At 32.6% G+C, this 27,917-nt stretch overlaps 3 protein-coding genes across 4 annotated transcripts; 1 reads left to right on the top strand and 2 right to left on the bottom strand.

Moving 5' to 3' along the window:
• The first annotated feature begins 2,332 nt into the window (after positions 1-2,332).
• On the top strand, positions 2,333-7,370 carry LOC111368709 (probable E3 ubiquitin-protein ligase ARI9). The gene is made up of 4 exons (XM_022990117.1): positions 2,333-2,503; positions 2,707-3,168; positions 3,729-4,474; positions 6,708-7,370. Exons 2-4 carry the CDS (start codon positions 2,761-2,763, stop codon positions 7,087-7,089), a joined length of 1,536 nt encoding a protein of 511 aa, XP_022845885.1. The 5' UTR covers positions 2,333-2,503; positions 2,707-2,760; the 3' UTR covers positions 7,090-7,370.
• A 1,250-nt stretch (positions 7,371-8,620) lies between these two features.
• Positions 8,621-10,977, bottom strand: LOC111368708 (O-fucosyltransferase 23-like). Of its 2 annotated transcripts, none has more exons than XM_022990116.1 (2): positions 10,388-10,977; positions 8,621-10,313 (listed from the first exon to the last, which is right to left on the bottom strand). In XM_022990116.1, exon 2 carries the CDS (start codon positions 10,165-10,167, stop codon positions 8,860-8,862), a length of 1,308 nt encoding a protein of 435 aa, XP_022845884.1. In that variant the 5' UTR covers positions 10,168-10,313; positions 10,388-10,977; the 3' UTR covers positions 8,621-8,859. The 2 variants fall into 2 exon arrangements, with proteins under 2 accessions (XP_022845884.1, XP_022845883.1); XM_022990115.1 differs by having other exon boundaries at positions 8,621-10,304.
• Positions 10,978-13,817: 2,840 nt separating this feature from the next.
• Positions 13,818-17,224, bottom strand: LOC111368707 (ras-related protein RABF2b). The gene is made up of 7 exons (XM_022990114.1): positions 16,937-17,224; positions 16,256-16,333; positions 15,995-16,162; positions 15,717-15,765; positions 15,437-15,510; positions 15,055-15,148; positions 13,818-14,184 (listed from the first exon to the last, which is right to left on the bottom strand). Exons 1-7 carry the CDS (start codon positions 16,973-16,975, stop codon positions 14,084-14,086), a joined length of 603 nt encoding a protein of 200 aa, XP_022845882.1. The 5' UTR covers positions 16,976-17,224; the 3' UTR covers positions 13,818-14,083.
• Positions 17,225-27,917: the final 10,693 nt, after the last annotated feature.

Raw genomic sequence — 27,917 nt, 5'->3', positions numbered from 1 at the left:
TTTAAATTGAACAATGAAAGAAGTTATATTAGTTTTAGCCCCCGTTTAATTCCATTTTTTGGTCACAAAAATAAAAAAATATGGCCGTTATTCATCATATTAAGTCATTATATTTAATTTTCTATCTCTTGTGTGGGTCCCGTAACGAGTATATTTTTCATTTTCATTTTTAAAAAAATGGGAATCAAATGGAGCCTTAATTTGAAGGGAATTTTTTCGATTAAGAAATTCAATAGACTAGCATTTCATAATACGTATATTAGGTAGAAAGTCTGAATTTCACATTGTGAAAATAGAAATAGACCTTACCCATCTTGCAATATGATAAATATACTATTGAAAAAAAATGAACATCTTGCACAAACAATATGTATTCTTCGTGCCAAGTTCTTAAAACCCTAAATTTCATTTTCTTTTATCTTGCATCTTCCTCTCTAATTTCATTTTACTTTATTTTCCTAATAAATCATAAATGAAAATATGTATACCTATTATGAAAGGTTAAGGGTGTGTTTGGTTTGCGCTTTTGTTTTTCGAGGGACTATTTTTGAATTACAGAAAATGTGCTTGGTTTGTCATTTTGAAAAACATTTTCTCAAAACAGAAAACTAGAAAATGCGTTTGATTTAAAATGTTTAGAAATTGCTTTATGATATTTATTCAATTAATTTGATTATTTAGTAAAACATAATAATTTTATGCTAATATATTATCAGATAATATATATTTTAAACTTGGTGAATTTACTATTTTAAAAGTACTGTTGAACATCCCTTAAAAAAAAAGAAGAAGCAAAAACGGTGTGTTTTGAGCATTTTCTGCATTTTGAGTCTTTTAACTGAAAATACTCAAAACGAAAAAAAAATCGTTTTGAGTTTTCAGTTATAAATTTTTCCTTATTTTCGGAAATGCATTTTCGAAAACGAGTGACCAGACGCGTTTTGGGCATTTTTGAAATCTAAAAAATAGAAAATTGCTAGAAAACGGCAAACCAAACGCCAACTTATTTCTTATACACAACGAGTCCTTTAACAACCAAAAAAAAAAAAAAAACATTTTTACTTCTTTTTGGATAGAAGAGCGGCACATATTCCTATCAATCTCTTCTCCAACTTCCAAATTTCTAATATCATTTTGTCCCTTTCATATTTACAAATATTTCCCAATGCAAGTTGACGATACAATGCAGTTGTACATGGGCAGAATGTTGTCCTAATCTGCATATTCTATTTCTTAAAAATAAAAATGCTTTAAAAAATAATTAAAATTAACGGGATACAATGCAAATTCTTGTTTTTTAATTATTCTTTTGATAAAAATAATCGAGTATTATAAACTTTATTTATATTTTAGTTATATACATGATTAATCTTAATTTCGTCAAACTCAACGAATGGAGTTTTGGGCTCTTTTTGTTTATTAGTTCAAGTATTACTTCATATCAATTTTGGGCACGTAATTCCATTCGAATTGTAAAAGCTTTTCAGTTTCCTTTTTATCTCACAATTATCCCTAATACCGACACATACAAAATAGCCAATAGACCACATTCCAATAATTGCTTAGTGGGTGCTAATCATGATTGTCACATATTTTAACATGTAATACTTATTTTACACTCCTCGTCAATGACCCCTTCCCAGTTAATTAAATAATTAAATCATGCCCCCGAGCATAATTTTGTGGTGCAAAGGGTAGGGGTGAGGTTATCTCATGCCTTGTTGGCAGCCGCGGTGTGAGGGTTCGATTCCTGAAACATGGAATTGGACTCCTTGTAGGCGTAGTGTACAAGCAGCTCTTGTTCCCTGACCTGTTGGGACATATCCCACGATTTACCTTCCTTACAAAACTCTAGGGACGGAGTGATGGGGGCTCTCAAAATTGGGGTTCAACCTTTTTAAATAATTAAATCATGGATAGAGTGGATAAAGTAAATAGAAAATGAAAAATATTAATGAAGGGTGTTGACAAATCAAAGTAAATTAATGATGCCACTTCATCTTTTTATCAGTAATTTTGAACGAATCAAATGCCAAACAAGATTACAAGTAAAAATGTATGATTTTGATGCAAAACTCGATTTCAATGAACTTATCTAATCATACTTTAATTTGCATCATATAGTTACGAGCAAAATGGTAAATGAAGCAAGTAATTGGATTGTTAATTATTCAACACATTACTATAAATGGTAAATGAAGCAAGTAATTGGATTGTTAATTGCTTCCTTGAACGAAATTATTTGTGTTCTGAATGTCACGAAAGAATAATGTAAAAAAATTGCAATTAAGGAAAAGGAAAATTCAAACAACTCCCAACAAATGACTACAGTTTCTTGTGACGCTATCATTACACCCAGTCCCAACGTAAAATCCAGGAAAAATACAGTGAAGCACTGTCCAGACACAAAAGGAGCACTTTTCAGATTAGGGTTCTAATGACCGCACATTTATTAATAATCACCCACCCTGAATCATAGCAATAATTATTTCTCCTCGCTGAGGTATGGAACCTACAGTTCTTGATTTCTTGTGCATATACATGTAAATTCACATGCCTATACTTTTTTTTTTTTTTTTTTTTAAAATTAAGACAGTACTACAAAGTACTTCCTAGACTTTCATTGATCAATAAATCTATTTTTACAAATTTGTATTGATATATTTTCTGAATATTTGGTCTTTTATTTGATTTCAAATCTATCAGTTATTGAAGTAGTGAAGCTGCGAAGAAATTGTGGCTCTTTGAAAATTTTAGTACATGGCAGTGAAGGAACAAACAATTATTGACGGTTCATCTGCGGATGAAACTAAGGAAGAAGAAGAAGATTTTAGAAGCTGTTGCGGGGATGAGGACGAAGTGGAGGATACAGAAGAACCCACAAAGGCAGATTTGAAGGACGATCTCGATGATTATTCTGTAAAGATGTATTTCAAGGGTGTGTCTATAGCAGGTCCTGGAGATTCTGGTTCTAGGCTTTCTGGAATTGGGGTGGTTATGGAGAGGTCATGTAATTTTTCTCCAATTCGAGTGCAGAAGAAGCTCGATTTCTATGTGGAAGAATCAGTGGCAGATTATTTAGCTTTGCTGGATGGTTTATCAGAGGCTGCAGAAAACAATATTAGGCGGGTTTTCGCCTTTACTGAGTCTGATATCCTATATTATCAAGTAAGCAATTTCCCAGCTCCAAACTTGTAATCTTGCATTGGTTTGTGTTTGTTTGTTAATGATAACAATTTGTTAACCCAACAAATCTGTAATTATCCCATGACTTGCAAAATGGCAAGTTCATTTGTTTCCTGCAATACTCTTGGTCCACAACATCTTAGGACACGCTTGGTACACAATATTTGACGACATTGGACTCCTTAATAGACCATTTTTTATTTTTTATTTTAATATTGCTCATTATTATACATTGCAGCTCACCAACAAGCCACAAGTGTTTGCTTCATATGACGAGCAATTATTTTCTTATCTTTCCATTTTTGGTTTTTAAATTGAACTTCTCATGATCAATTTTCTTTCTATTTTAGAAAACTAATTCAATTTTACCTATTTGCTTTCTATCGAACTAAACTTAACAATTATTAGTTTGAAACGTATCAATATCCTCCCAAATTGTAACAAAAGAATATTGCACTTCTCAGTACTAACGGATGGTTTTAAGTCATTTGATGAAAATCTTTTGTATAACTTACTGATGAGGTCGTAGTAATTTCTTTCAGATTACAAAAGATGAGGAACTCGAAAATCCACTTCTTGCAGCATTGAGGCTAAGGATCCTAGAACAAACTAGTAATATGGAAACCTTTGTTCTAAAATTTGTCCGAAGCACTGAAATTCTGAATGCTTTGCAGTTAGCTAAAGTGGCGGTTGGAATAGTCTCTATTCCCGCCAAGGGAGATAAATTGACTGAAATTTGTTCAATCTGTTCTGAGGAAAGGTTTGCATCAATGATGATCACGATCAAGTGTTCACATAAATTTTGTTCCGACTGCATGAAAACTTACGTCAAGGAGAAAATGCAATATACTTGTGTTCCCATTAGATGCCCTCAATTGAGTTGCAAATACTGTATTTCCACCGCTGAGTTTAGGTCTTTTCTTCCTGTCACCTCTTATGAATCTTTGGAGAGGTCCCTTAAAGAAGCAAATATCCTTGACAAGATTTGCTGTCCGTATCCTAATTGCTCAGTTATGCTTGATCCTCATGAATGCTTGTTGACTCGGACAAGTTCATCAAGCCAGACAGACAATGGCTGCATGGAGTGTCCTGTTTGTAGGGGATTTATATGCATGGATTGTGGGGTTCCTTGGCATACTTCTATGACCTGTGAAGAATATCAAAATCTCCCATTCGAGGAGAGAGAAGCTTGTTACACGAGTTTGGTACAGAATAAAGGTTGGAGACGTTGCCAGCATTGCCACAGGATGATTGAACTAAATTATGGTTGCTACCACATCAGATGTCGGTAAGATTGTTGTCTTTCGAAATATTTATGCTTCTATTTTTAAATTCTTTTGAAGTATTTTTCTCGCAGTGACTTGGTAAGATAAATAGACTTCAAAATTCTTGGCAACATTATCCTTGCTTCGTGAGTTGGTTTCTCCTTCGAAAGAACATTTTTTTTCTTTAGATACTTCAGTCAATTTGTAAGAAAATGGTTGCTGAAGATAAATGAGGAGACCGGAGAAAAATGGCCTGCAAAAGTTCGCCTTTCTTTGATCTTGATTTCTCAATATAAGCTAAGCTACTAGTAAGAGTAGGATGACGAGGCCATCATAAAAATGCCAAAACACCTATATTTTTCCACATTAGCGGATTGGACCTGATCTGATGTTTGTGTGTGTCTGAATGATAGAGAATTGTCTTCTCTTAAATGGTCCTCACAACTGATTTCAACCGTGGGGTGGTATATGGTGAGGTTGAAATATACCCTCATCTTTTCTGGGGTGAGTCAAATCTGTATCAGATTGTAAGTTCTTGTTATGGAGAGATCGGCTTTAGCCCTCTTGGATTTGACTTTAATATAGCATCGAGAGTGTGAGTAGTTGAGCTCTGTGGTGAAATTAGTTTACTTTCAATGGGTACAAGTTGCGTAATTGACATCAGAGTCTTATCATTACCAAACATGGTACTTTTTCATTGGAGAACACCAAATCTGGCAGTTCATATGGTTTTTCAGAGCCATATTTTCTGTAATTATGAGAGTTTCATATAAAATAAACATCGAGTAGAAAAGCAAATGAAGTATGACTATTTGTCCAAGTAACATGTCTGAGCGGTTGAAAGTGTCGGTCTTGAAAACCAAAGTATTGATAGGAATGCAAGGGGTTCAAATTTTTCATTTTCCTTATTATTTTTTTCCTCTACATATTTTCTTGTTAAGAATAGAGGTACTCGTTATAATTTTCACTCTTAAAACTTCAGGATTTGATGGTCTTATTGCATTATAGTTAACTTTTTAGAAATGACCTGTAGCTAAATGACCATATATTTGTTCAAAGTAGCAATTATCTCGTTCTGATCCCTGAAACCGAAACAATCTGCTAACTAGGTAATGTTAGAAAGTTCAATTTTCAGTCACACCATTGACAACTGATGCTAACAACCCTCAAGCTCTTTAGAAAATAATTGGTACTTTTTATTCTTGGGTGACAAGCATGTTAACATAACCTAACCCATTTAGGCTGCAGCGTTGGAGTTTGATGTTCATTTAGATCTATCCCCTTTTCGACCATCTGAGTTCTTTCAAATATTTCTGTTCTGTTTCTTCTTTAAAAAAAAATATAAAAATAAATGAGAAGAAATGTTATTAGAAAAATAGTTGGAGAGTGCTGACGTCAAATTCCGTCAATGTTACAAATTCAACGTGCGAGAATCTGCTAATACTGTTTCTTTATGACTTTGCCTGGGAATAAACTTACAAAACCTCAGACAGCCAAGGAAGTGCTGAGTTGCCCAACAGAGACACTCTGAGGTTTAAGTCAGTCAAGTTATATGAATGTCACCATAATAAAAGCATCTACTTGCGTGAATTGTGTTAAAGATCTAGCAAATAAGTGGTTTTGTATGTATATGGAATAAATTATCTTATGGTAAAATGGAATTACACGTGAATTTAGTAGACTTGTTGGAATCTTCTTATCACTATCAGTTATGACTTTTATTCACTTGGTGCAAAATGTGAGGGTAAGATGAATTTTCCTAGTTGCAATTTCATCCTCAACGCTTTGTCGTGCGACGATGAAGAATGTATCATCTTCCTTATTTAATTCAGAAGCCACCATTATTGAATGAGGTTTGATGAGGCCAATTTTTATACATGACAAAAAGCACTCCTTGAAATGCCAATTAGACGCATGGGGTGCATTACACTTAAATTTACATTAATGATCATATTATTTTCTTTATTTGTAATTGGATTCATGGCATCTCACTTTTTCTTCTTATTTTCTTGCAATATCTCTTGGCATGTCTTCTGAATAGGTTACGTAAGATTACCTAACATGGTTAGTAGGTGTTAGGAGTGGCATCATGGAAATAATTCTGGAAATTGTGATTTATCATTAATTATTGTATATCAAAAGGATATATTGGCATAAAAGAAGTCAAAACTATAGAAAAATCTGAATAATGGGACGAATACGGTAAACCTTGTAAGTGCTCATTCTAATTGTCCCGTGCCCATATTTTAACTGCAGGTGTGGGCACGAGTTCTGTTATTCTTGTGGTACGGAATACAGAAATGGCCAACAGACGTGTGAATGCACATTTTGGAATGAAGATTATTCTAATGAATCGGCAAATTATCCTATCCAAGATTTTGAACAATGGGCATGGGATTCATTTGAGTCACTGCCGATGATGATGGATGCTTATTCAGATCAAGAAAAATCACAGCTGGCACTGATCCAGAGGTTCCTTGCAGGGGCATTCAGTTTGACTGATCATCAACCTCAACAATCCCCACCTCCTTGTACAGATTCCTATGTTGATGCCATGAAGGATCTGCATCAGCTACCTTGGCTCGAAAGATTTGTGTCTGTTATGAGTGATAATTATTATGATGACTACATCCAATGAGGTCGATTACCATTTCTAATATGTTTGATTTATGGGGTAGAGAGTTTCTTGCTCTCCCGCTGTTTAAACATGTGTGAATAGGTCCTTTTTCATTCAATTCTTGTATTCCTTGCGCTCAATACTTATGAGCATAAATTTCTTTGTGCAAGGATTATGAGTTTATACATTATATAGCTGCCTTCTTGCAGAAGGAAGATGGAAGTACTAAAGGAAAACAAAAGGATAAATGATTTTGACAATCTACAAGGCAATGAAGCAAATTGGTTTGTATGTTGTCTATATATGTGATTCACTTTGACATTGTATTGGCATTTCATGGGGAGCTCCGTTTTCTGTTGGATACGCCGTCCGAAATTGTCTGTCCAATTTGTTGTCCACTAATGATTTATTGACATATCATTTTACACATAATTTTAAGCACAAGTGGTATTGAAAGAAGAGTGAGATGTTAAATTAAATTGATATGTCAATGAATCATTTGGTGGACACCATGTTGGACGGAAGATTTCAACTCTCTTTTGGAGGAAAATGGTATCCTTCAGTTTTTAATGGCGCAATTGTCTCGTGGATTTTGCTTCAAGGCATCAACCCTACTGAAAGGACCACCAAATGCACATTGATGTCCAGCAGGGAGCACCCTAAGGGCCACAACCACTGGCACCATTTTGTGGGTTCAATTAACCGTTAAGTGAGCAGGGTCAGCGCCTAGAAAACAAGAGAGAAATTACTTCGAATAGAGAGGAATGTCGAAATTTTTCAAGCTAGGTTAAACTGTTGCTCTACCATTGGTGTGTTGTTGTCTTCGAGCAACATCATAGAAGTCTTCAAATAACACAAGGAGGAGGCAGAAGTAGGAAATTGCAGAATCTCGAAATATGAAAAATTCTACTTCAGGACGTGTTGTGTTTGCACTTTCCTTGAGTCTTTATTTGTCCCCCTAGTATCGTGACGCACTGACAAGCACTCCAGGATTCAAGGAAGTCATCGTGTTTGTTTTGTGCATTCAAAAAGAAAACCCGACCGCTAGTGATTAAAAATGTCTATACTTACCACCTATGATTCCATTACTTGTGCAAACTCTTCTTAATACATCATATAATGTCAAAAACTGACATTATTTTGAAAATGTTGTAGATAATATAATGGATGACATATCAAGAGTAATATTGAGTGCTTGATTTAATCGCACGAAATGTCAAAGAGGAACAACTATATTCACTAGTCAATTAGCTGAAACTTGTGACCAATAATTTCTTTGCCATTATAATATGTTTATTGAGGATTAATCAACAAAGAAACAATATCAAGGAGTGAAAGAAATTAAAATTATTTCGATTATCCAAGTTCAATCCTATACGATATTGTGTACGAATGTAAAGAAAAGAGTGTAACCTCGTCTAATGCATGGAATAGTTGACAAAAATGTATAAGATTATAGCCTAGTCACTATGTCACAGCACAGAATAGTTTTAAAAAATGAAGCTTTTATTGCAACTGACATTAAATGTACCAACAAAATTCAATTCACAAGTATTCACCAAGATACATGTCCCATCACCATACAGAACTTCAAAAAATATTAAAAAACCCAGAAGATCCAAATATAAGACTTACAAAAACAAAAGTAAACCTGATTTTTTCCTTATCTGCTTTCCAATAATTTCCAAACCTCACTTTGTTTACAGATAAAAGAAATTTGTATCAATATCACCAATTGCATGATAGCAGCACGACCAACATCCAAAGGAAGCATCAGGTGATCATCTAGAATCATGAACTTAATCGGCACGAGACATTGTTAGAACCGTAACTAATTGCTTGCAGATTAAGATCTGACATATTCGTCAACCATGGACGGGGCCCTCTGGATTGACCACGTAAATTGTATGAATAAGAAGGCCATTTAGCTTCCACGCCACAGATATTCCTAGCACCCATTTTGATCATCTTCTGGGTTCTATCAAGAACAACAAGGCTGGAAAATGTGGAAAAACTGTTCCCAATAAACACATCAGATCTCAAGCAAACTTCATAATCAATGGCTGATTGAATGAGATACGGGTGCTTCTTGTATACTTCGACAACACCTAACTTTTTCTTCTCAAAAGGAAGCAATCCCTCCTTCCAACCGGTTAGTATAGAGTTATCTTCAAGAAGGGTATCGGCCACAGCAAGGTAAATTACAGCCGGAGTTTTCAGGCCGACAATATTTCCCACTCTCTCCAAAATCTCCTCCTTACTGCTACAAATTTCACTTATATTTGATCTTTGTTCCAGCTTCTTGCAGTGAATCATCCAATCCTTTTCTATTCTCATGTGAACTGCTACATAAGGCACTGAGTCGACAACAATTTGAGACTGCCCAACCTTACGGATTTCTTTCGACCCAATCTCTATAATCTTGGAAACAATCTTATCAGCTTCTCTTGATATTTCTTCCACCAAAACTAAGCATTCAAAGACCTTCGCGTAGTCTTTAACTGGCCAATGATCATGCCACAAAAATGGGTTCTTGCCAACAACCTGAATGATTTCATACCTGTCATATGGATTGCTGCTAAATTGTCTTAACTGATCTAAATCTTTCTTGACTGTCCACCTCCTTCCACTCCCTTTTTGAAGCTCGAAAACATCACTGAAGTTGGAAACCTCTGAATAACGACCCAATTGGATAAACCCCTTACAAAGAGAGTTAAATTTTTCAAATTGGAAGACCTTATCGAATGAAATAGGTTGCAGCAAATCAACCTCTTTATAAAATAGTGACGCGCTCATGCTAGGCATCAAAAGCGTTCTATTCAGCATTCTTGCGGTTAATGCTGCTCTTGCAAATGCAATTTTCTGATTGTTCAACCCCCAAATGATTTGAGGAACCTCCAAAAATTTTGTCTTTTCAATACGAAATTCTCCATTCAATGTCAATGGTCCATTGTCAAATGCAAATAGGTTCTTGTTAAATGTCGGAAGAAAAACTGCTCTAAAAACCAAAGCAATGACCACCAGTGCCACACATTTGCAGGCCAGAGAATTCAAACGGAGACCAAGGAATCTCAAATGATTACGATTAGATATATCCATTTGAGATTCAATTCTCAGAAATCAAACCATTCCAATCACAATCTTATCCTACTCCGAAGAAAAGCATTCACATACATCAATTTCGAGCATTTAACGGGTAATAATCCACGATAATTGTTCTCTAATATTTCTCTCGCCTGACAGCACTAATTTCATATCAAAATCAATATTTGATGAAATTGAGAAAAATTAAGGAAACCGAAAAATCATCTGTTCTTACCTCGATTCATAAGTCATTGGTAAAAATCTAGACAGTGATTTCTCAAATTCCGAAAACCCAGAACATTCTTTTCGATTGACGACAAAATTTCAAGATGAAAATAAAAAACCCGACTCAACATGGAAAGTAATTCCAAAATAAGGCGCATGAATCTAAGACGGATTTCTGATTGATGATAAAAGGAATCTGAATTCTAAGAAAGACCCATATAAGTAAGATTTGTGGGTACTAATCCAGAAAAAAAGAAAAATTCTATTAATTGAAATCAAATCCAGGCCATTGTACGAATTGTCACAGAAGAACTACAGGATTAGGAGAAGGAATATCATAGAAAAAGACCAAAAAGGAAGTGAAAAAACAGTGTCAGAAGCAGTTGACCAAACTAAGCTGTCTAATGTCGTACAGGACAAAGGAGAAAGCCAGATCAGATAGCATTTATGTGGGAACATTAGACAATTGGGACCGCCACCGCGCCAGGGTTTGCTAGTGGGAAGTGGGAACCTTGTGAGCTATGGCAAACAAACTTTATAGTACTTCATTATATACTCCGTCAGGTTGGATAAGAAAAATTTATACTGAATTGAAACATTAAATAAAAAAAAAAAAAATCTTTGGAAAAATATAACTTTCATTTAAAAGGGAAAAAAAAAATCCCTTAGAAAAATTGTTGAGCTTGGTGGCAGGTCTGGGCTAAAGCCCGACGCCCTTGACCCAACCTTTATAGACATTCCTAATAGGAGACCCCACCTCTGCATACGTAGCCATCCATCAAAGCCACAAGGGCAAGGTCCAATGTCTCTTGCTCGGCTTAACTATGAGCCGTCCCCAAAGGCAAAGAGTGAGATGTATAATTGGGTCGAGTCGTAGTCCGTTAAAGTAAAGTTGTAATCGAGTTGTCATCCTACATAGATCAACCTTGGTCTATTATTTAGTGAAATTTTTGTACATTTTTCTCGAATCTTGACAATCACAGTCAATAGGTTCATGCATATCTACATGCATTGGTGAAGTACTTCCATCGAGCTACTTAACATAGGGGTTCCCTAGTTTCGGGTTCAAGGTTTTAGTTTGAATTCATTTGAGCCTCTTCGTGTTTATAGAATCACGAAACTCAAATTCCAGGGTATACAAGACGTTTGTTATAAAATTGTCTCTAAAAATAGAAATTGGGCCTATTGGGCTGATTCGTCTCCAACTGGACTCAAATCACAGGTTGTCCATGGGCCTTACTTTTGAAGAAGAGGAAATTAGACTACATACGGCCCAAAACCCTATCTCCTTGCACCTGATTCATTCCTTCAAGCATTTCTCACCTTAATCCAATCCAACTGTATTTTTATGGCAATAGATTTGGACGCGAAACCAAATAGATATCCAATCCAAGAACTAACTGAGTCTAGGAGACATAATTCTTGGGTTATTATTTTCTTTTTTTGCGCGCGGTCAAAATATGAAGAAAATAGCAAAAAAAAAAAAAATATATGATGAAATGGAAGCACGCTCTGTTCTTTGCAACATTGCAATCTCACCCTTTTCTCCAAATATAGTTGAAAATGTAAATTGTCACAGTTTTCACTACTGCCCGTTTATCTTTGCTTCTAAGCTAACTTTGAATCTCCAACATTCTTCATTAAGTGAATTGTTATTATAATGTGAGAAATTATGGAAATGATGTACCTTTCACCACCTCTCTGGCCTATGAATTGCTTGGTGTAGCCCCCGATTGCTTATCTGCACAACTGAAGGCTGTTTTTGAGCCAAAGTAAGTTATTCTTCCTTACTGTTTTGATTCGCTAATTTGACCACCTTGCCATATTTAAACATTTTATTATAATTATCTTTCAATTTTCAAGTTAGGGTCATATGAGTTCTTATCGATGTGCACGTAGAAGCATAATTTACTATTGATTCCCAAGAGAATTTACCCGTTTGAGCTTTTAGAATAATATAATGCTCATTTGAGCTTCATGGGCTTGGTTCCACCTTAAAATGTCTTGGCCAAAGTCGATTCATAATTATTTTCTGGTGTGGAATTTTATCCTTTTGACAATTTTACTTCACTTTTTATGTCAACTCTCTTTTATTTTCAATTATTTTCTGTCACTTTTTATGAATTTGTTTAACTTTTTTGAGTTTGTCTTTTTTTGAATTTTGCCACTTTTCAATTTTTGTCACTTTTTTTAATATGTGTAATTTTTTTTTTAAATTTGTAACTTTTTTGAATTTGTCACTTTTTTAAAATTTGTCTTTTTTCAGTGTTTCTCACTTTTTCTTAATCATCTTTTTTATTTTTATCACTTTTTTTTAGAACAAACATCATTTTTTAATTAAAGTGCTATTGTATGTCATTTTTTAATAAAAAAGTGACACTTAATTTTTAAAATGAACATTGTGTCACTTTTTTCTAATCAAAAAGTCACACAATTTCTATAAAAAAGTGACATTGTGTCACTTTTTAATATTACACAGCATTTTTTACTTCCAAAAAACTTTTCATATGATTTTTCAAAACATCCATAATTTTAAAGGTATTTTTGTAAGTTGCCCTTTGAAGAATTGCAAAAGTGGCATGCCCACATCACCTAATTAAAGTTAGCAGCGTTCAATGACACGAAATTTCACTATAAACTAGAGATCAACAATAGAAAAAGAAGCATTTAATTCTTGTGTTAATGAAGAAAAAAGAATTAGCATGTTTTATTGATGACAAAAACATAAAACAGCAGAAATAAATAAAAATTAAACACTATTAACCATACTTCATGCATCCTATTCATACTTCTTGTTACTAAACGTCTAGTGACTAGCAACTTGAAGGAGTGTGAATTCATTACCGCATCCCAGATTAAGGGCGTCCATAGCTTCCTCAAAGTGTAAAACATCATATGCTAGATCCCTTATTCTCGACTAGGAAAGTGGTGCTTCAATTCTAACATCGTGTTTAGTCACCACTTTCAAATCAAACGGTGGAATAGCCTCTTCTTTTGCCCCCACACTTCTCTATTCTCAAGTAATTATTGTACGGAGTTTACACTCTCTCTCCAAGACCAAGCCAACGGTCAACCTGTTCCATCGAAGTCATAAAACTACCTACCGCATGACCGTGAGGCACATACTCCTAACAACTTGGCTGCCAGCCTTTGATTTTCTGTTGGTTTGCTTTGATTTTTCAATCAACCCACCAATAACATCTTTTAGTAAGTCTTCGCGACAAGTCGAAATTGCAAGATAAGCTTGATTTGGCCAGTAACCCTACTCACTTGTTCCTCATCCCAATTTGCAAAAAGTCCGAGGTTTTTAATCACTGGCAATCGTCTTCGTTTTAACCTTGTGCCTCTATCTTTCTTGATGTATGCTTACACAAAGATATATTGTGAAACGCAGGCGGCAAGAATTTAGCTGCTCATTTAGATGTACAGCAGATCAAACAGAAATACAACTATAATATTTTTTTCCATTGATTAAGAAAAATCATCACTCGAAAAAACAAAGAAATAATATCTTTCACTCATCTTTCATCACATGAGATGATGAGAACCCAAAGCAGAATCTTAAAAAGTTCGAAGATGGAACATCTTGTGGACTCTTCTGTACAATTCTTAACAATAATACAGAAAAATAGATGCTAAAATCTGCGACAGAACACAATGTGACAACTTGAACATATACTACTCTTTGGTGAAGAACGCATCAACTTCAAGAGCAACAAGACGCACTAGCAGCCCTCTCTGCTGGTCTGTCCATGAGAACCATGCCTGACGGGTTTGGGACTGGCTGCAAACGAGGTAATCTCTTGGCTGCAGATGCATATGGACATTTTTTAGAAAGATATGAGAGAAAAATCACAAAAATATGAGCAATTTGGTTAACCGAATTGTTTCCATCTATATTGCAGGATAAACCTTCGGTTCTAGGTCTCAAATAATCTGTACAAAAATTAAGCCTAAGTCGTTCCTCGACTGAAAATAATGTCTTAACTCCAGTATATTGCACCAGGAGAACATAAGAAGAGCATATATTACTGCCCTAGTACAGAGAAAATATACTTAAAGATACAAATACTCAACATTTAAATACTTGTGCACTCTTCAAATTGTGTTCTGATTTCTGTGGGCTCACAAGTACATTTGTAAAGGGACACTTAAGTATTCTATCACTCCCCAAAAAGAAAAATTCAGTTGAATTATTAAAAATGTTGAACTCCAACCTTGAGGGCTCCTACCGCCTTGCCCCTAGAGCTTTGTGAAGGAGGTAAATCACGGGATGTGAAATTCAGTTGAATTATTGATTACAGGTTTGCTGTGTTGCACGGACAGTGTCCATATACACTCTTTGAACATTTTACCATGATTATTTTTTTATCTTTATTAGAAATATTATTTATTTAATATTTTTAATTCAAAGTTGTTATTAAATAACAAATAGATACATATATTTAAAAAAAAAAGATTTCAAGAGAATAATTAAAGAATAAAAATAAATTTACATTATATAAATGAAGAATTTTAAAGAATTTAATCTACATATCGTGCCAGTTTTTTTAAAAAATCATTTGTCGTTGCGTCCAACACGTTGTGTCTGACACATGTGTCCATGTCGATGTATCATAGGGCTTACTTCATGCATAGAAAATATGTTTCAGAAATTTTGTCAAGCAAAAACTCTACCTATTTCATAAAATAGTTCATTGATATTAGTAGCTGTCTTTGCAGAGGTTTCCATGAAGAAAAGGCCGCTCTCCTGTGCATATGCTTGTGCTTCCTGCAAAAATTAAAAAAAATAAAATAAATAAATAAAATAAAATGACATGCATGTCAGTAATAAAGGTGTTTTGAACATAATACGCTAGAAAATCAATGATCTGAGTGATGCAAGAGTTTCCAGACACACTGATAATTCCAATTTCTTATGTTTATCAATCAAATATGAAATATACAATTGCATAATGCTCAAGAGAAAGAGCTTATCTTAGATTTAAATGAAAAATGAATGTGAATACATCGCATCAAACAGAAATCTGGGTTCTAGAAGAAAATAGAGCATACTTGCCTCTGTTGCCACCTTTCTGGCATCTAACAAATCAGCCTTATTCCCAGCAAGAGCCATAACCATATTTGGATTACCTTGTGCCACAGAAAAGAATCAAGGAAAAGCAATGAGAACACTTAAGTTCTTCATGATTATATGAACATTAAGTTAATTGCGGATAGAACTACTTGGAGAGAACTTACTGCATTACCTAATGTTAGACAATAATACAACCAAGAAAGTAGAAAATGAAAAGCAACTGAAGCCATTTTTTGCCAAATCAAAATGATATGCAATTTACCTTGTGCTTGAAGCTCCTGCACCCATTTTTTTGCTCGATCAAAGGAAGCCTGCAAGGCATAGGCTTTTAGCATTAAAAACTTTAAACTTTATTTGCATTGTAAGAAATCATGATAAGAAAGAACCATCAGATGCTCCTTTATATAGAATGAATGAAAAAATTAGTGCATCAATACACACAAATATGTGCTTATGTATCATGCTTATTTAGGTTCTAAAAATGAAAAGCATAGTAAGGAAATAAAATCAAGGTCCCAAGGGCAGGGTACAAATAGTTACTTGATTGGTAATGTCATATACAATAATGGCGGCCGCAGCTCCTCTATAGTACATTGGAGCTAAGCTGTGGTATCTCTCCTGACCAGCCGTGTCCCATATCTCAAATTTTACAGTTGCATCGTTTACAGCAACTGTTTGTGAGAAGAAGGCAGCACCAATTGTTGATTCCTGTGATATCGTACAAGAAGAGTCATGTATTGAAACCCAAAAGAAGAATGTTCTGTGGTGTGAGTTGATACATAAAACAAGTATAGGACCAACCTGAAATTCAACAAACTGCCCTTTTACAAAGCGTAACACTACACTTGATTTTCCAGCTCCAACATCTCCAAGAAGCACCTGAAATAACAATAAAACTTGTCCAATTTAGTGGCAGGCAAAATTAGGGTAAGGAACTAGAGTCCTATACTAAAGATGAATCTTGAAAAAGAAAACCAGAAAAGGAAAAAAGTTAGAATCATGATTCATGAATCATCACAACATCAGAAAGTAGAGTATTTTTTCAAATAGACGTTACGATAAATAATCAAAAAGACTGATATACAATCAAATTAGTAGACACCACTTCTTCGATTTTAATACAAACTACCAAGAAAGTAGTTAATCCGAAATCTCATCTTTGAAACCAATAAAAGCACCATATCACGGGATCGATATAAATTAAAGGAGGGTTGTGATACTAAGCAAGAAGACCCACAATTAATCTGAAGATCAATAGCATATACCGATAAAGAAATATAGTCAACGCAAATTCTCATATTTTATCTTCAGTAACAAAATGCACAATTTCTGGTCAATTAATAAAAATTCTACAGCATTAAATCAGACCCACTTGATATTCGAAGAAGTTAAACAATCGAGATGAGAAATGCATCCAAAACGCCATTCACAACCTTAATCAAAAGTAAAATATAAAGAAAATAGATAGGAGAAATTACGAACCAGCTTGGCGTTGATGTTCTTGTTTCCGCTGGAGGCCATGAGTTCTTAATTATCAAAATTCAAACACAAATTGAAATATATGCAGAGAAAAGATTAAGAAAATGAATTAAGACTTGGAAGAAAGAAAAGAATTTTTGTGATGAGGAATGAGTTGACAATAAGCAAGATGATGGTGTGAAGCCAAGGTAGAAAGTTCAATTCAAACCTACCCCCACGCGCCGTCGCTCACGATTATTAAAGTATTTTCAAAATTAGGATTCTCCCTTCCATATTCTTCATCATTGACGTAGGTTGGAAATTTTAAAAAAAATTAAATTAAACAATAGGTAGACTTTAAATAATAAAAAGATTTAGCTTCCACTTGGGTCCCTTCAAATTAAATTTTTAGAAAAAGGTGTATTTTAAAATAACTATTTTTGGAGAATGTATGTTTAAAAATGTTGAATTTATGTGTAACATTATTTTATGAGAAAATATGTGATTGAAAATAATTTTTTAAAAAATAGAGTCCAAACATGAGCTTAAATGAATTTTTGTAATCACATTAGACGCCACACATGGTGATATGAAATAAGAGAGATGCATCTTATGTGTATGTTGTTTCTTGAGTGGTAAACCTTTGGAAAGGGTAATGCACCTCTAATTTTGTTGTTTGTTAAGATAAAACATTATTTTGAGCTTGAGTTATATGAATAAATACGCTAGTCATGTTTTATTACTAAAATGTGCAGTTGAAAATGAAAATGATTGTCAAATAGAGGGCTTAATAGCCAAATATGAGTAAAATGGAAATATGGGAGGTATAGCTCGCCATTTTTTAAAGTTTTGCAATCGTCTAGCACCACCATCTATGGAAGGAAAATCTCTTCTATCATCAATCACTATTCAGACTTTAAACGTCGCGTGTTTGAGATTCTTTTGTTATTTATAATGTGTCAAAGGAGTGCTTATTTTACTCGATTAATTGTTTGTCACAATGTTTTAAGAAAACGAATTCCTATTCAAGGAGGAGAGGACATCATCTCCCGACTCTACTGTCTCCTCCTAAAGAAAAAGGTAAAATATAGCACGCTTCTTTTGGCAGAAAAAATTAGAAGGCTTTCTTGGTCAGCCATTGATGATTAATGAGTAATGAGTCATGTGGTGGGAAAGAGAAAGCCCAGCAAAGAATTCACGCGCAATGATAAATGACAAGCACATCTGAACAAACCTACAATTTTTATGTTGGATAGTCATCTATTAGAAAGGACATATAGCACCACACTGATAATTTCTCTACATTGCCATCTTGGATATATTTTGTTGGTGTCAAAATTCATGACATTATTTTAATAGAGTTCGATTGTTTAAAAAAATTATTGACAGGACGATTTTAATCTTTATAGAGGATAAGGGAAGTGACCACACAAGACACGACCATGATGGCTCTAGTTATCGGAACAATTTCTAAAATTTATTACAAGTGACACTTATTTGCGAGTCTTCCTTTGGATATTATGTTGTCTCATGAACTTCTATGCTTGGTTTTGTTTGATTTGATCAATCATTTCTTGGATCAACATCGATATTATTTGGATTAACCTTCTTAGCTCAACAATGATAGTTGGCTAATGTAAATGGTAAAAAAATCAGCTAAAATCTTGTCCGTAACCAAAGGCTTGAACAGTTGAATGTAGTACTAATGTGAAATAGAAATGAAATACCAATTAACATGATCATCATTAATTCAGCGATTGTCCGGGCACATTTTGGCCAGATTTTAATACAATTTTTTTACCCTTTGAAAGGATAGTGGGGCCTAGTTGTGCAATAATTACTGACTGCCCAGGAAGCAAATTATCTAAATTGCCATTTTATAAAGAAGAATGAATTTTATGTGAAGGGGCACATTGATAATTTAACATAATTCAGTCGAAAGTAAGAGCTGCCATCATTGACGCATATGAATTTGACTAAAAATTTGATATAAAATGTGTCCTAGACAGGCGCTTAATGGCATCAACCAGTCCATTAATGCCATCCATTTTGATCTCAGCCTTTAATTCCTCAATTTGCAGTCCTCAAGATTTGTGTCTTCTTCTTCTTGTCTCTCCTCACTTGACTGAATGATATGTGCTATAATGGAAGCACTCTCATAGATTGTAGTGCCAACTCGTAAGTTGCTGGCGGCAATCTTCTAAATGACCGGATTATTGGTCCTATTTTTTACAATGACCTCTTTTATTAGAAATACTATTTTACCCTTACTTTTATTATTTGCAAAATCTATCCTGTATCTTTTGGAACTTATTAATCAGGATCTATATTTATATTTTTCAATCTTTCAAACACTTTTAAATATTCTTTGTATCTTGATAATTCTTCAAAGACCTTGGGCTGATCTTTCTTGGTTATGTATCCTTGAACTAATCCTTCTGAGACTTGTTCTTGTATATCTCTATGTTTAATTATAATATCTTCTACCTTTCTTATTTCTCTGCTAGTTCTTACAGAATCAAATCTTATATTGTGCTTACAAGAATAATCTATTTCTTGGTATATTTCTTTAATTTTTTCTTTACTAACAGAAAATATATCTTCAGACTTTTCAGCTAATTTAAATAAAAACAAAATATCTTTCTCATCTAAATATAATCTGAGATTATCATTAGAAGTGTATGTGGATGCTTGTAAATTGTTCATCAGAATTTATCAAAGATAAGTATATAAAAGCAAGTAAATAACTTACAGTAATTAAATGGAAATAAATAGGCTTTCCATCCAGTATGCTCTTATAGATGCTTTGCATGTACTTAATCAATCTTCTGAATCAAGTAAAGATTTAAAATATTTTTTGAAATCATTTGGGTCCACAACTGCTTCCGCAAAAGGCTTTTAAATTAAGGTTGCATTTCACACTCTAGAGAACTAGCCGTGTTGTCACAGACGCTATCTCACAGTATCCAGAGTCTCTGTTTTCACCTCTATCCAAACTCTTTTCAGAATCAAGTTCTTACTTGGAACGAAATTTTAAAAGATAACTCACATACAAGGTGCTACAATTTTGTTAGAAAACTGCATTTTTCCCCTAAACCATTCATCAAAGACAGGACTTTGGCATGGCTAGCATCCTTTCAAAATCAATGTTTTGAAAATCTTTTAAAATCTCTGTCCGTACTGCCGAGAAATCATGAGAAACTTAACGAAATCGTTTTATAAAAGTTTTGTTGAACATAACAAACTTTATTTTGATATTCATAAACTGAAATAATACGTGCTTACAATCTATATTTACATACCTTTGGTACTCACCTTATGAAGTTTAGAACTCCATAAGTGATTACCTTATTACAAGCTTTGCTATCTTCAAGCTATTTAATATTTTTCTGAATACAAGTGGTGTATATAGATTACAAAAGATCTATCTCTAAGATGTGTTTCATCAGAGTGTTTAAGAGATAAATTGTTTCGAGATATCTTCCTTCTTGCCTCCTTTTATAGAAGCCTTTGGGAATCTTTATCTTGACAGGTGTTTCCCACTTTCTCTTGTTGGATAGCTGAGTAGTCTTATTTCCACCGATTTTTCCATTATCTTTTTGCTAGATGGACCTCTCCTTTTGAAATTATTTGCCTTATCTTTGCATTTGTCTTCCACTTTTGACAACTGGTGGGTGAGTGATCATAATTATGGAGACTTTTGTACTATCTTCTGTCTTTTAGTAGCCACAGTTTTTCTTTAATAAATTTCTTTATTAAAGTAGTGATAAAGGGCCACTTTTGTCACCATCACTTTTCCATTTTCGAATCAAAGAATTCTGCAGGGAATTCTTCACTATTAAGAGATACTTGACTCATATCTTCAACTACACAGTATTCACAATGGTGATCACTATAGTTTCAGAGTAATTTGCACAGTTCTTTAGCCATATCTTCTGATCTATGTACTTGGTTGGAGATAATTGCAGATAATAAATGGTCGAGATAACAAATATCTTCTTCTTTTGTAGTCATCCTTGCATTGGAGTAGATAATATGATCTTCAGATGGATAAATCCATATCTTTTCTTTTTCAGTAATTATCTGAGTTACATGTTCAAATATTTCTTTGTACCATTTTGCTCTTCTATAGGGCATCATATTTAAAATATCTTGATATTCATTTTTAACAACCTTTTAACTGGTTGGTAAAAAATGTTGATTTGTAAGTCCCATTTTGATAACATGGAACGATGGATGCATATATTCAAGAACGGGATCTAATTCCATAGTTGCTGAATGGAATCTGATGTATATATTTGTTGTCTTGACGACTTCAGTATATCTTTTAACAGCTTTCTTGATATTGACTGAAAGCTGGGCTATTTCTTAGAGATCTTTGCTGAGATATATACAGAGTATATTTCCTATCTCAAAGCAGTTTCGTACCCAGTTGGCTGATGCTCCTGGATAGAAGTTTATCTTATTATATTTTGTATAGTGGAGAGTTTTCATCCACTTTCTTATCTCCAGATACCAATCTGATAGAATATTAAAAATAACAATAAAGAATATAACTTTTTCATGATTATCTTTTCTGGGAATTTTTGCTTCATGACATATCTTGACAATATCTTTTGCCTCAAGGGCTATATTTTTGCCTCGAAGGCTATCTTGGATATTTTGAATTTGTATTTCCAAATAGAAAACTTTTATCGCAAGTATTTGGACTTTCGTCCTTAATTGTTCTAGCTCCATCTCTGCTAAGATAATCACGAAGAAAATTAGTTTTATTTTTTATGTATTCAATATCAAATTTGAAATATGAAAACCAAATTTGTATCCTAATAATATATCTATTGGCAATAGATGGATCAACATTATTTTTTAAAAATGTTTTAACTTGAGTATTATCAGTTCTAATTAAGAACTTCTTTGGTAACAAATAATCTTCATATTTTTGAACTCCTCTTTTTACAGCAATGAGTTCTTTCCTGTTCGTCTCATATCTTGTTTCAACTTCTTTGACTATTCCTAATGTATAACTTGCAAGTATCTCAGGACGATAACAATTCTTTTCACATTTATATTCTTTATGATTCTTTTTAACCTTTAATACTACTCCCCAGTAATTATCTGAAGCATCTGTTTCAAGGATAAATTTCTTCTTATGGTATTACAAGGCTGGGTAATACCTTTAATTCTTCTTTTACTTTCTTTATATTTTCACAATCTTGTTCTTCCCAAAACCACATAATATTTTTTCTTAGTTTTGGAAGAAAATAATTTTTTAATTTGGCACAATTTTCAATGAATCCTTCAGCATAATTCAATATACCAAGGAAGCTTTGTAATTGTTTTTTATCTTTGATTTCTTCAGGAAATTCTTGAAATTTTTCTCCAATATGGGATTGCAATTGCAATTCTCATTCTTTTATAAATAATTCTAAAAATTTTATCTCTGTTCTAGCTATCTCAGCTTTCTTTTGAGAAAGTGTAATACTATGTTTTTTTAGAATTTCTCAAGATGTTCAATATGTTCATCAATGTTATTTGAATGAATAAGTAAATCATCTACATATGCAATACAAAAATGAGTAATTGGTTTGATTACCTCATCCATTTTTCTTTGGAATATTTGTGGTGCATTTTTCAACCCAAATGGCATTACATTTCATTGGTATTGTCCTAAAGGATTAGGGGTACTAAATGCAGTTAGTAGTTTACTTTCTTCTGTAAGCATAATTTGCCAAAATCTTGACTTACAATCAAATTTTGAAAGTATCTTTTTTTTCTGTACTTGTTTAATAAGGGCATCCTTATTTGGCAAGTAGTATCCATCAAATTTAGTAACTTCATTTAATTTTTTGTAATTTATCACAATTCTGACTTTTCCTCTTTTTATCTCATTATGTTTTCTAACCATAAAGGTTGTGCTGCTATGTAGACTTTTACTAGGCCTAATTAATTTGGCTTTTAACAATTCTTTTATCTGGTCTTTAAATTCCTTTTGGTCATCTACACTATATTTTATTGGTTTGACTCTAACAATAGTGTCTGGATTGGTTAATTCTATCTTTACCTTTACTTTATCTGTATTCCATTTTTCTAACGGATTTTCAAAATATGTTTTAGAAATTTCTTTTTTCAATTGTTCTAACCTATTTTCTGTTGTCATTTTTAAAACTGTAACTGGTTTAAATTTTTTTGTACTCCAACATTCACCACGCTGGGTTGAGGAACTCTGATGGTTTATGTCTCTATATGCTATTGTAACAGCCTTGTTTATTTTTGGTGTAAATATTTTGTGTGCACAAGGAGTTGTGAACATATATTTATCAATATATTGTGTAAATAGTGCATATTTTAATAAAAAAATTTGTCCTAATAAAATGTCACATCCAATTGTTGTTGACATGTATATTGTATCAACAAATACTTCTTTAAAAGAAATTAGAAAAGGTACTTGTGTAGCATATTTACTATATACTACCTTATTTCCACCTGCTGTTGTAGCGGTGACTATCTTCTTTGAATTGTATTTTCAGTATTCAGATAGTAGTATATTTGGTAAGTATAAGCTTATTGTACTTCCTGTATCTAAGTAAGCATGAAATTTAATTCTACAATAACTTTTTATATTAAGTGTAATTTCAATATATGGACTCATGGGATTAGTACTAATTACTCTTTCCATAATAACAATGATTTCATATTTTCGTCTATTCTTGATATGATGATTGGATTATCATCAACTGTTATCTTTAAATATTTTTGGTAGATTTTATAAGGACTATATTTCTCAAGAAAGTTCATTCCTAATAGAATAGATGAACGATCAACTCCGTATAATTCATCCTTATATAGGATTATTTCTTTAGTATATTCTTTCTGATCCTCTCCTATAAGTATAAGAGGGAACTTTACATATTTTCTTATTTCAAGATTATTTCCTAGATAATCCTTAAATATATATGGTTCTAGTATTTCAAAGTCTATTAAATGACTAACAAATTTGGCATTTACATGACTTTTATCCGCTCCAGTATCTATGAGGACAAGAAGATTCTTCTTGTATCCTTCTTAATTTACATATCTTGTTTTGATATAATATTGTGAACTTGATGGTTCAGCAATACTTAAATTCTTAAGTTTGTTTATCTTAGAGTCTTGTCTAAAGGGGAATCTTGCAATAAGATTATCTCCTTCTAAGTTGACACTATTTCTTCTTATTAGTTTTCCTTCAGAATTAATTTCTCTAGCTTGTTTGTGGAAATCAAGCATTATTTGTTCTGGTATAGTGACTTCATGTTCTTGGTATTTCCTAGGAGGTATATATTGTGCTAATTCCTCAAAATCTTTATGTATGATAATGTTATCAGTTATCTTCTTTAGATTGTTATGATGGCTAGTACTAAAAGCAAAAATTGATTTTATACTTATACTAATAGCCTTACTTCTTCGTAACATTTTCAAGTTTCCTATTCTATAATATAGATTGAAACTTCGGTCAATATTTTCATCATTTAATGATATTGCATAATTTGATTTTACTGTAAATATTATCTTCCGATAGACTAAGTTTCCTACTACGGTTCCTAATAGAGCATCAATAGGATCTTGTAAGATTCTATTGTCCATGCAATAAATTTCAATTGGTATATTCATACCTTATCTAAAAAATCCTTTTACCATTATCTAGACTCCTTCTATTTTAATACATTTTAATTTGTTTCTTACATTCTCAGAAATTTTGGATAACTTTTGTTTTACCCATTCTTTTGTAATTATAGGAATCCTTGCTTTTCCTATAGTATCTTCTATATTTATAAACATTTCTTTATAATTCATATTTATAATTATTTTATTTACTCTTGGTAATATTTTTAAGAATCCTTGATAGAATACATCTTTTTCTTGTAGGTCTAATATTTTTTTGGTGATTCCTGTATATTTTTTAATATTAAAGGCAATTTCTTGATTTATACCTTCTATAGAGTCTTCAACTTCTTCAGTTGTTTCTATTTCTATTTCTGATTGTTGTATCTCCTGATTCATATATACTATCCCCTCATAATCTTCCTCTGATGAGGTTGTATTTAATTCATAAATGCTACTGCATTCACTATTTAGATCTTCAAAATCTTCAATTGTTTCTATATCACTATCATCTTGGAATTTTTCATAAATTTTAAGAGTTTTTTTATGATGTCTATATTTCTTTTTAGGACATTGAGGGGCAATGTGTCCTTTTTCATTACAAATAAAACATCTACATTTTTTAATATTTATTGGTTTGGGCTTTTTATTCCAATTTCTTTTCTTGAAATATTTTTTGCGTGGTTTAAAATTCCTTTTCTTAAATTTTTTGTAGTTTTTGAATTTTCTTTTATATTTTTTATATGGTTTATATTTTTTTTTATGGCATTCAAATTGTTCAACTTGGCCTATATCTTTATAACAACATAGGGAATTCTTTCTTATCTTATATGCATTCTTACTTTCAAGAGCTTCTCTACACCACATGCCTATCATTCTTTTTGTAAATTCAATTCTACTTCCAAGACTATCTATTTTTACTCCTTCCTCTTCTCCTAGAGGTAATAATTTTTCATATTTTTTTAATAATTTGAATCCCCATGGGAATGGTAACTTAGTAAAATAAGACCTTAATATAGGTTTATTTTCTAGATAATCTCCTTTGTTTAATATATAGTATAATTTTTCAAATTTACATGTGTATCTTTCTAATTCACACATATCACATATCTTTAAATTTTCCATTGCAATCATTCTTTCATCATATTCATCTTGTTTTCTTTCTTCTTCATTGGAAGCATATCTATCTCCTAAGAATTATGTTCTTAAGATTTTTTCAAACCTTTTTAATATCTCCTGTATATTTTGATCATTCAAAGTATTTCTATTATCTAATACTTCAGTTCTATTATCTCCATACTTTATTCTTCCTTTTATGGATTTTGGTAACTTTCTCCACCATTCAAAAACAATTCCTCTGAATGTATGTTCTATAAATCCAAAAAATGTATATGTTTCCCATTTATTAAATTGTATTGCTAAGTCTATACTTTTTATCCATGTTTCAATAGCTTTATTTTTGTTTACACAATCTAGATCTAACCATACTTCTGTTGTGTGAATTGGTTCATTATAGGATTTCATTGGATTTATTTCTTTTATGGATTTGTTTTCTTAAATTTCCAGTATATCTTTTCTGTGTTTTCCTGTATTGATTAATATCATCCTTAAGTGGTATTGTAGTACCATAAAGATAATCATATTTTTCATCACTACTAAATTCTATTTTTATATTTTGACTTGATGATGAATTAGTATTCATCTTTGTATTTTCCATTTTTTCAGTTAATTCTTCTAACTGTTTTTTATATTCATCATATTTTTCACCAGTAGATTCTAAGAATTTTTGTTCTAGTTCTTCTACATCTGTAATCATATATTGATTTTCTTCATATTTTTCCCTTTATTATTTTCTTTTTGAGTTATTCTAAAATCTTGAGGTAGATTAATTATAATCCTATCTTTTCCTTTAAGATTTTTATCTACTAGAGCATTTCCTACTTGTAGATTATATTCTAAATTTTCTAATCTTTTATGTATATCCTCAAAACTTTCATTTGTTGTATTTTTGGGTAAATAGGGATAACTAGATTTTTTATGTTTTTCTACTTTTTTCAAAAATTCTTCAATTATATTTTCTTCATCTACTATGTTCATCATAATTTTAGGTTCGCAATCTGGCTCTGATACCATTTCGTCGGAGTGTGCAGTGGAGGGGTTAAGATTTTTGAGCCAATTAAAATCTTCATAAGTATTTAAAATATCACAATAGAATTTATAAAATTCATTATCTTTTGTTAATACTTTTTCTTTAATAATTATATTTAATTTTTTAATTCTTCTTTCTTGGTTAAGAATTATTTTATGTATATCATTTTTGGTTTTGATTGCTTCTTTATCTATATAAGCATTTTTATGTTTTAATTTTGGATCTAAATATTCAGTAAAGAAACTTTTCAGGTCTTCTTTTAAATAATTTAATTCATTATCTGTTGCATTTCTTAGATCAATAAAATTTTGTATAATATTTGGGTTTAAATTTATTAAAGATTTATGATTTATATTTTGTTGGGGACCTAATTGAAGGTTTCTATACATTGTAATGGCTTTGGTTGCAAATTTTCTATAAAGGGTATTTTTGGAAAAAATATTGTTTAAAGGCTATTTTTCAAATGATTATATTTTTTTGGTCTAATCTTACAAACTGCTCTTGTATTAAGGCTATTTATAGGTATTTCCTCTAAGTTGCTACTCCTTGCAGCGGCGCCATCAATTCAAGTGAGTGCAAATTGTCCGAGATGGACACAAGATTTGGCTCGTTTTGTTGACTAAGGAGTCATGGATCCCACCAAGTTCTTTACCTGACATTGGGGTCAATGATCCCATTCAAGTAGGCAACAACAGGCCAGCTGAAGCCTTTTCAAAATAAGCTTCAAGGAGGATTCAAGATTTTTAGGCGCTTGTTTCTCATGCTCGCAAACTACTTCGGCTCTTCGCATGGCATGAGGCCAGGGATGTTGGCCGATAGGGATGTACTTGCACTACAAGAAATATCAGTTTTAACTACCAAAATTTTTCCTATAGTGAGAATGGATGAGAGTGAAACAGTAGAAAATGTCTCTGTTGGACTCGAACCCTGGACAGTTTTTAGTATGCTACCAAAATTTGTGAAGTCGCGTTTGTGAAATGCATCTTTTTAAGTGGATGCTCTACTTTGGATGATTAAGATGTGGCCTTATCGTGGCCGTTGGCCTGTGGTACTGGAAGCTTCTATTTTTGGCGTCTCTTGATTTGGCTCGAGGCTTGACTCTTGATTTGGTTCTCGGAAGACTTTTGGTTGAGAGAGAAAATATCTCTTGGGTTTATTAGGGTTCCTTCGCATCTCTCAAATTTTGGTAGCATATAATCTGAGTGATGTTTTCCCTAA

The sequence above is a fragment of the Olea europaea genome, chromosome 19 (genome assembly GCF_002742605.1).
Source record: "Olea europaea var. sylvestris chromosome 19, O_europaea_v1, whole genome shotgun sequence".
NCBI lineage: Eukaryota > Viridiplantae > Streptophyta > Magnoliopsida > Lamiales > Oleaceae > Olea > Olea europaea.
Note: the sequence above shows the minus strand (reverse complement) of the source record. Positions and strands in the feature narration are given on the sequence as shown.